This window comes from Hemiscyllium ocellatum, chromosome 16, assembly GCF_020745735.1.
Source record: "Hemiscyllium ocellatum isolate sHemOce1 chromosome 16, sHemOce1.pat.X.cur, whole genome shotgun sequence".
Taxonomy (NCBI): domain Eukaryota; kingdom Metazoa; phylum Chordata; class Chondrichthyes; order Orectolobiformes; family Hemiscylliidae; genus Hemiscyllium; species Hemiscyllium ocellatum.
Window position 1 is genome coordinate 69,654,537 of NC_083416.1, and position 10,519 is coordinate 69,665,055.

The window sequence follows — 10,519 nt, forward strand, 5'->3', positions numbered from 1 at the left end:
TTAACTCTTTAAAACTCTGTTCTTTTAAACTGCAGGACTCACATCCACCGAACTTATTCTGGGAGCAGGAACTGGAGAGTTTACATTTTGTGGTGGAAATGAAGAATGAAAGAATCCATCAGTTGGATAAGGAAGTGTTACAGATGAAGAATCTGGTACATTCAGTAGTTTGACAGTGTAGACAATGAAAATTTGTGGCGAGAAATTTTATTTTCTTGTTATTTGATTTGTGACTAACAATAAGATTTTTATTGCCCTTGACTGTTCATTTAGATTGAAATAAATAACATACTTGAGGAGAAAGTTAAAATCCTTCAACAAGAAAACGAGGACTTGAAAGTTCGCCTGTCAAACCAACAGGAGTTTGCAAGGTATTTCATTAAATTCAATTGTGTAAGTGTATCTGTTGCAGATGGCATGTGAATTCTCAGATAATACCTGGGAATGGCTATCTTGATAGGTTGACCTTTCTCAGGATATTGATAAATTTGCGATGGTAAAGAATATGTTTGAATTCACGTTTAATTTTGCTTGGAGATAAGGAAACAGCTGCAACACTGGTATCTATCTATACAGTAAATGGCAGGATCCTTAGAAGCATTGATATACAGAGAGATCTTGGGGTGCAAGTCCATGACTCTCTGAAAGTGGCAACACAAGTGGATAAAGTGGGAAAGAAGGCATATGGCATATTTATTTTCACTGGTCAGGGCGCAGAGTATAAATGTTGGCAAGTCATTTTGCAGATGTATAAAACTTAAATAAAGTACACTTGTAATATTATGCGCAGTTCTGGTCATCATATATAGGAAGGATGTAGAGGCAATGGAGAGAGTGCAAATAAGGGTTACCAGGATGTTGCCAGGATTGGAGTCTATTAGCTGTAAGGAGAGGTTAGACAAACTTGGATAGTTTTTGCTAAGGTATTGGAGGCTGAGAGACGATCTGATAGAAGTATATCATAGGCATGGATAGGATGAATAGTTGGAGTCTTTTTCCCATGGTGGAATAGTCAAATGCTAAAGGGCATAGGTTTAAGGTGAGTGGGGAAAAGTTTAAAGAAGATGTGTGCAGTAAGTTTGTTACACAGGTGCTTGGTGCCTGGAATTTGCTGCCAAGGGAGGTGGTAGGAGCAGACATGATTGCAATGTTTAAGAGGCATTTAGACAGACACCTGATCAGGCAGTGAATGGAGGGACACGGACCATGTGGAGGCAGTTGGGGTTGTTTTAGAATAGCACCATGGCTCACGCAGACATGGTGGGCTGAGGAACCTGCTCCTTTGTTGTATTGTTCTATGTTCTAACAATGGAAAACCCAGTTATGTTCTAAAAACTAACATCTAATCCATTTCATCAATCTACTCTCAATCATCAGCAAAGCAATGCAAAGTGTCATTAAAAGTATGATCTAGCAGCTTTTATTCAGTGGTAAATTGCTCGATAATACAAATTTCGGGTTCTTCCAGGCCTACTTTGTAAACTGAATTAGAGGTAAGGTCAAAACCACTGCCTTTATATCAAGGCAGCATATCACCAAGAAACCCCATTACAACTGAAATCAGTCAGAATTGTTTGGGGGTGGGGCGATGATTCAGTGGATATGCTCATGGTTTTTTTAGAGACTAATTATATTGGACTTTGCTGCAAGAGTTTCTCGTGGTACAGCCGTAAGCCCAACAATCTTCAGCTGCTTTCACAATGTTAAAAATAACACAACACCAGGTTATTTTCCAACCTGATGAAGGAGCAGCATTCCGAAACCTAGTGCTTCCAAATATACCTGTTGGGCTATAGCCTGGTGATGTGTAATTTTGAACATTGCCCACCCCAGTCCAACACCAGCTCATCCAAATCATGCTTTAACAATAACTTTTCTATCATAAGGTGGGGATGTTCATTGATGACTGTATAACGTTCAGTGCCATTCAAGATTTCTCAGATACTGAAGTATACCATGCTGCAAGAACTGACAATATTTTGGCTTTGACCTATAAGTGACAAGTAACATTCATGTAACAAAAGTGTTGAAAAATTACCTTCTGCATGTCAGAATCAAACATCATCCACTGACATTCTTAAAACAGAACAGCACTGACCTGTGAAATTAATCTGATGCCCATCTAACCCATACAGTTCCATTATTATGCCGATGTATGTCCAATGCCCATTTAAATGCCCTTAAGTTCAGCGAGTCTACTACTGTTGCAGGCAGGCCATTCCATGCCCCTACTACTCTGAGTAAAGAAACTACCCTTGATATCTGCCCTAAATCTATCACCCCTCAATTTAAAGCTACGTCCCCTTGTGGTAGTCTTCACCATCCGAGGAAAAAGGCTGTTACTGTCCACCCTATCTAACCCTCTGATTATCTTATAAGTCTCGATTAAATCACTTCTCAACTTTCTTCTCTCCAATGAAAACAACCTCAGTTCTCTCAGCCTTTCCTCATAAGACCTTTCTTCCATACCAGGCAACATCCTAGTAAATCTCTTCTGAACCCTTTCCAAAGCTTCCATATTCTTCCTGTAATGTGGTGACTAGAACTGTACGCGATACACCAGGTGCAACCTTACTAGTGTTTTGTACAGCTATAGCATGACCTCGTGACTCCGAAACTCAATCCCCCTACCAATAAATGCCATATGACTTCTTAACAACCCTATCAACCTGGGTGGCAACTTTCAGGGATTTATGCACCTGGACACTGAGAGCTCTCTGTTCATCTATACTGCCAAGAATTTTACCATTAGCCCAGTACTCTGCATTCCTGTTTCTTCTTCCAAAGTGAACCACCTCACACTTTTCCACAATAAACTATGTTTGCCACTTCTCAGCCCAGCTCTGTATCCTATCTATATCCCTCTGTAACGGACAACATCCTTCATCACTATTCACAACTCTACTGACCTTAGTGTCATCTGCAAATTTACTAGCCCATCCTTCTACACCCACATCCATATCATTTATAAAGATGACAAACAGCAGTGGCCCCAAAACATATCCTTGTGGTATGTCACTGATAACCGAGCTCCAGGATGAACACTTCCTACCAACAACCACCCTCTATCTTCTTTCAGCTAGCCAATGTCTGACCCAAACCGCTATATCACCCTCAATCCCATGCCTCTGTATTTTGTGCAATAGCCTACTGTTTTGAAGCTTATAAAATGCCTTACTGAAATCCATATATACCATATCAACAACTTTATCTTCATCCACCTGTTTTGTCACCTTCTCAAATAACTCAATAAAGTTAGTGAGGCATGATCTACTCTTCACAAAATCATGTTGACTATCCCAAATCAAATTATTTATTTCCAGATGATTATAAGTCCTATCTCTTATAACCTTTTCCAACACCTTACCCACAACCGAAGTAAGGCTCACTGGCCTATAATTACCAGGGTGTCCCGACTCCCTTTCTTAAACAAGGGAACAACATTTGCTATTCTTCAGTCTTCTGGCACTACTCCTGTCAACAATGATGACATAAATATCAAAGCCAAAGGCTCTGCAATCTCCTCCCTGGCTTCCCAGAGAATCTGAGGAAAGATCCCGTCCGGCCCAGGGGTCTTATCTATTTTCAGATCTTCCAAAATTGTTAAAACCACCTTGTTGTCAACCATTATCCCATCTAATCCTGCAGCCTGTATCTCACTAATATTGCCCTTTTCCAATGTGAATACTGACTAAAAGTATTCATTAAGCACTTCCCCTATGTCCTCAGATTCCACACACAACTTCCCACTACTACCTTTGATTGGCACTAATCTTACTCTAGTCATTCTTTTATTACTGATATACCTATAGAAGCCCTTAGGGTTTTCCTTGATCCCATCCGCCAACAACTTCTGATGTCCCTCCTGGTTCATCTTAGACCTCTCTCTAGATCTTTTCTGGCTAACTTATAACTCTCAAGCCTCCTAACTGAGCCTTCACGCATCATCCTCACATAAGCATTCTTCTTCCTCTTGACAAGAATATTGCCATCACTGAATTGGAACAATCAACATTCTGGAGGTTACAATTGACCAGACACAAAGTTTGACCAGTCAAATAAACACTGTGTGATTACATGAGTTGGTCAGAGTCTGGGAATTCTGCTGGGAGTGACTCACTTCCTGACTGCCCAAAACCTATGTACCACCTACATGTCACAATCAGGTTAATGATGGAATAGTCTTCACTTGCCTGGATAAGTGCAACTCCAGCAACAGTCCAGAAGCTCAACATCATCCAAAGCAATTGCACACTAAATGGCAATCCCACCGAGCATCTTAAGCACTTAATCCCTCCACCGCTGATGCCTAGTAGCTATGTATTCACTATCAACAAGATGCAATGCAGCAACTTGCCAAGTCTTTCAATGTCTATATGTTCCAAATTCGCAACCTCTACCACCATGAGATCATCACTTACTGCAACTTCCCCACTAAGTGATACATTATTCTGGATATTGTTCATTGGAGCTATAACGGATACCTTGGAACTATATCATTCATTCACTGTCACTGGGTGAAAGACTTAAAACTCCCTTTGAAATAGCATTTTGGAAGTACCAATGCCCCATGAATTACAATGGTTCACGTAGATATCTTCTCAAGGGCAATTTGGGATGCGCATCAACTGATTGTCTTCCTGATGATGTTCATATCCCATGAAAGAGCAAAGGAAAGTTTAGAGATCTGTTGCTAGAATTGTGTAATTAAAATGCAAAAACCTAGAATAAGATACCAAAAATGACAGGTAGAACTATTCGGAATGATTGAACAGACTGGAACTCTTTTCTCTCAGAGATGAGGAGGTGACCTAATAGCAGTCTTTAAATTCATTAGTGGATTTGTTTGGTAAATGTGGAGAAGATATTTACACTTGTGGAAAGTTCAGTGCTAAAAATTATAAAGACATCACAAAAACATAGACAATTTCCTGTATTTAATGAGTGGTGAGAATGCGGAGCTCATTACCAAATCGTAGTAATTGATGTGGTTAATATAGATGCCTTTAACAGGAAGCTAGATCTGTACATGAGGTGTAATAGAAGGCTATGTTAATAACTTTAGTTGAAACAAATAGGAAAAGGGAAACAAAAAGGCTAGCATTGATCTTTTGGACTGAATGGCTTGTTTTAGGGTCTTTTAGACTTCAGTGTAATTCTATGAATTATCTCTGGCAATCACTTCCCGACCACTTCTTGTGGTGAAGATGCATCCTTGATTTCTCAATCAGGCTTTTAGACACTGATAGATTTATTCTGACTGGTGGGAATTTTGTTGTGAGCTCACTATACTTAAGGGACCTGGTTCTACGATGATGGGTTGACGTTCAGTGATGATGGAGAAATGGTTGGAATTAGGAAGGCACTGACAAGATTAACTGATCAGTGTTTCAGGATGGGCATCAGTGCCCACTTCAGCATCCCCAGGGGAAAAGAACTTTTCTCTTTTGATGGACATTTGGCGACTCCAGTGGCAAAGTGCAAAAATAGGGTAGTCTTCCTAAAACAATGCAAGGTTCTAATTAGACCACATCTGGAGTACTGCAAACAGTATCTCAGGAAAGATGTACTGGCATTGGAGGCAGTCCAGAGAAGGCTCACTCTGTTGAGCCCCGCTATAAAGGTATTTCTGCAATGAGGGAGGGAAGTTGCTTGGAGTTTAGAATAATGAGAGGAGACCTCATTGAAACATACAAGGTTATTAGGGGGGCTTTACTAGAGTAGATGTTGAGAGATAGATTCCCGGTTGTGGGACAGTCTAGGACCAGACAGCATAATGTCAGAATTGGGGATAGCCCACTAAAACAGAGATGAGGAAGAATTTCTTTGAGGGTATGTATCTGTGGAATTCTTTACTACAGAGGCAGGGGTCATTGTAGAGGCTGGATTATTGTATACATTCAAGACTGAGATAGAGAATGTTTAATCAGTAAGAGAATCAAGGGTTATGGTAAAACCAGGAAATGGAGTTAAGGATTACCAGATCAGCCATGATCGCATTGACTGATGTCATAGGCTCAGTTGGCTGAATAGCCTACTTCTTCTCCTTTGTGTTATGAATAACGAGCCTAATGTTAGGTGAATGGTCTTTGAGTGAATTTAAATTGGTTCCATTAATGTGTAGATGTCAACAAGGATAAAATGGGACATATTTGTGAATCTTTCCATTCTAGATTGACTAATGAAAGATTATCAATGTACAGGACTAAGTGTAAAGATTTGTTTTTGAAGTTCTGGATAACTACCAGCACTGGTGAAACTTTTCAGGAAGGATAAGGAGAAACTAAAGTGTGCATATGGAAAGTGAAGTATGGGCACATTAAATATTTGCATTCTGTATTTTAAAATGCGAAATATGTTGTCTGTCGTTTTACCACAGACAATTATCCAAAGAGCACGTGGACCTGCAACAGACTTTGGAGAAAGAAGCTATGGCCAAAGAACGACTTTGTCAGGAGAAAGACGAACTGGTGTGGAAACTGCAAAATGGAAACGTGTCACCTACTGTAGAAACTTCATGGAAACCACTTCACTCTGAGTCATTAGACTTGTCCTTAAGGTGACAGTAAATATCAGAAGAAAAGGAATTTGACAAAAAAACTTCTCTGAGTCAAATTGGAAACATCTACCTCAACATGCTTGATTTTGATTATCTCAGTGAATTTCAGCCCTGAACTGCTGAGAGCCATCAGCTGAATTTTAAAAAAGGCTACTGCAATGTTACCAATCTCCAAAGGAATTATGAGTTGAACTGATGATGGACTTGGATGAAAGGAGAATTAAACTTTGATTTATATGGTCCATCCTGCACATTTATGCAACTGTGTTTAGCTCTGAGACACTTTATTAATGGGTATTTGCTGTTTGTTTATTTTCCTTCACAATTTCAGATACTTTAAAGTGTTCTTTGTTTTATCAAAATAGCACCCATTTGAGCTGCATGCTTAGTGAAATTAGTCTTCCTTGACACTTGTTCACTCTTCCATTTAAAAAAAGCAAAAATGATCTTATTTTTATGTTAAAAATAAAAATGTTAATCCTAGCAGTTAATCCCTAAAATTGATAGTGGGCCATGTAGATCATGATACTCGTCATACAGTCACATCAGCGTAGAGTCTAAAGAAGGTAACTTACAGTCACCTTTAATAGAAGAAAAAAATTCTAATTATTCATGAGGTAAGAAGTATGATAGCCATGTGAAATTCTTAAATATTACAAAGTGAAAGCTGGCATGATGCACAAATACAAATAGGAATTAATCTCAGTTTTTATTTGCATATAAGTCATGGTTTAGAAAGTACAAAATAAGTACAAAGCTTAATACATTAGCTGTAAATGATAATGTCTACTTGCATCTCAAAACATAATTATAAGCGCTTTGTAACATTATGGTCGTATTTAGAATGAGCAGTTAGATCAAATCGTTCAGAAGTTTTAAAAGATTCCTGATTACTCCTGCAAAGTATCTTCTGGATTCCTCAGGTTTTCTATAAAGAATTGTTTAGTCTTCAGTAATACTGTTGGTGCTTGATAATGCCTGTGTACACTATTGCAGAGGACAGTCCACAGTCCTTGTTAGAAAAGGACTTTGGAAGTCAGCTTCCTCACCCCACTGAAACTGCCAACAGCCTATAAACTCCATATGTTTCCAATGAAAGTGATGATGCTAAATAGCATGGTGATAATCAAAGAGCTCTACAATGAACTCATGGTAGTGCAAATAGTTCACAGACAATTGTAGTACACACAGAGTACTCAAAAATACCAGTCAGTCAGATAAGTGAACTGCAGAATATTAGGAAAACCAGATAATCAGAAAGAAGTGCAGACCTGGAATAAGTAAGAATATGCAATACTAATAAATACAGAAAATAATAGCACTTTATAGACTTTAATGAATAACTAGAATTTTGCATTAGATTCTGAAGCCACCAATGTGTATTTAAAATAATGGAATGGCAAAAGTTTCAAAGGTAAAATTGAGTGATTGTTCTGGTGTCAGCACTTGTATTTCCTTTAGGTTTGTGCAGTATTTAAAAATACCTGACTGCTTTTCTTCAGTTCTCTAAACAAGGGCAGGTCTGACCCACAGTGCTTGAACTTCCTCCATGAAGATGGCAAGGAGGCAATTCCTGAAATCTCCATCTACAATAAGGATCAAACCTCATGCTATTGGCATCAATCTAATCCCCACTAGCTTTCTAACTAATTGAGCCAATTGGCTTCAAACAAACAAGGCATCCAAGTTGCTGTGGCAAGATATTTCATTGTAATCCAGAGCTATGAATGGTCACAGTAGAGGCTCCAATTATTTTCCATAACATAGATGACTAAGAATCTTCCCCAGCCTTGCCATCTGCCATAGTCAAATGTAGTAAGATTTTACAAATTGATACTCAACCTCTTTAGGGCACATTAAAAATGCACCTTCCTTGGCCATCAAATCCTGGAGTGGATGCCAGAGTTTCTGGCTCGAAGGCAGGAACACTACCACAGCACCACCAGACCTCACTGCCTTTACACGTAGCTAGAAATATTAGGGTTTAATGTCACTCATTACAAATAATGTAGTTATTGAAGGATGTTTGGACTGACTTAGCTGATTATCAAAAAGGAAATGTATTCACTGTATATTTTATATCCCACCTAACACAAATGGTGCAATCATATTGGGTATATGTAAAAGATGAGAATTTTAATTGATTTGAATTTTCATAACAGCATACAAATAAAGAAGTGTTTTTTTTCTAATTTAATGTGTCTCATTTGCTCAGGCTTTTTAAGCTGAAAGTTTAGATTTCATAACTCTTGAGACCAGAAATTCATACTAAATTCTTATGAGGAAAGTTTGAGAAACGTGGGTCTGTTCTCATTGAAGAGAAGAAGGCTAAGAGGGGATTTAATAGAGACATACAAGATGATCGAAGGATTAGATAGGGTGCATAATGAGAGTCTTTTTCCTAGGATGATGATGTCAGCTTGTACGAGTGGCACAGCTGCAAATTGAGGGGTAGTAGATTTAAGACAGATGTCAGAGGTAGGTTCTTTACTCAGAGTGGTAAGGGCATGGAATGCCCTACCTGCCAAAGTAGTTAACTCAGCCATATTAGGGGCATTTAAACAGTCCTTGGATAAGCATATGGATGATGATGATGGGATAGTGTAGGGGGATGGGCTTAGATTAGTTCACAGGTCGGCGCAACATCAAGGGCCAAAGGGCTTGTTCTGGGCTGTATTGTTCTATGTTCTATTAATACTGGTTAGATATGAAATAAAGTAATAAAAATGAGCGTGCATCTAAATGTACCATGTTACACTTTTAGCTAATCTGCAATTTTAGAAAAAAATTCCTCTGTGGATAGAAAACATTTGCTATTTACTAATTATCAGGGTTAAGGACAGCAGACCAAATACACTTTAATCTTTTTGATATAGCAGTTCCTATGTTTCTGAGATGAGTAGATGGAATTAAGATACACAGCAGCCATGATCGAATTGAATGCTGGAATGGAGTTAATGGATGAAATGACCTGATCTTCTATGTTATGAATCATGGGACTCTCTCTATTGATTCAATTTCAGTATGAGAAATATAAGGGCAATTGTTGTGATTTCAAACAAAAAGTTCTAATTATCCTTTGTATTCAGAATTATACCAATCAGAGTGCATGTCAAACATTTCTCAATCGTACGTGAAAGGCCATACATTCAAACCACACCTGAGCATGAGTGTGGCTTATCTGATGTACCTTCCTTCTGATGAAACACATTAACTGAATTCTAATGCATTGATTCAGATAGACATTAAGGTTTGTCACTGTAATTAAGAAAACAAAATCCCATCCCTGGAGGTTTCCAGATGTGAGTTTTAGGCTGTAAACAGCTTGCAGCACTCTTTCCCCAGCATTGTTAACAGGATTATTATTCTAATGTGTTCAGGATTCTTATTTAATTCCACAGCTATTGCATAGTTCTGTTGCTAATTGTGGAAACAAATTTCAATTCTGTCTCTCATCTCCTTTAATTTTCACAGCAGAGTGGAAGCTTTTTATGAATGTTATTCATTAAGAGCTACAATCTAATGTTAATGTGAAAATATATCCAGGGATTGTATATTGTCACTCCTGTATCAATCTATTCAGTGGAGTGGCCACATAAACAGCAAGAAGAAATACACTTGATAATGTTCCAGCACTTTGATTAATATGAGTATTTGCAGTTCATGAGAATCAGAATACATTACAAACTGGATCGTAAGTATGTTTTGATCGAGGGTGTAATAGAACTTTCCAGTTTCTGTCTGGTTCATCCTGTCTGATTTTTCTCCTGTTTGAGCATTTTTTGTGTCTCTCAAATATAAGACTGAGAGCAAACAGCTCCCCGTTGTGTTGTTTCTAAATGTAATGACATGCAACTCAGTTTGTGTAATTCTGCAGTCCTGTCAAAATGCAGTGCTCAAGTTTTATTATCCAGCCCTCTAAAACAGTAATACACCCATAGCTTTTGTTATCTGGCAGAT

The 10,519-nt window shown here is 38.4% G+C and overlaps 1 protein-coding gene across 2 annotated transcripts in view; it reads left to right on the top strand.

Moving 5' to 3' along the window:
• Positions 1–8,751, top strand: part of LOC132823251 (coiled-coil domain-containing protein 69-like) — a 61,666-nt gene extending 52,915 nt beyond the window's left edge. For both annotated transcript variants that reach the window (XM_060836896.1, XM_060836897.1), the window contains 3 exons: positions 36–155; positions 274–371; positions 6,380–8,751. In XM_060836896.1, coding sequence (XP_060692879.1) covers positions 36–155; positions 274–371; positions 6,380–6,563 — 402 coding nt within the window. In that variant the 3' untranslated portion in view covers positions 6,564–8,751. The remainder of the gene's footprint in view (positions 1–35; positions 156–273; positions 372–6,379) is intronic.
• The last annotated feature ends 1,768 nt before the right edge of the window (positions 8,752–10,519 follow it).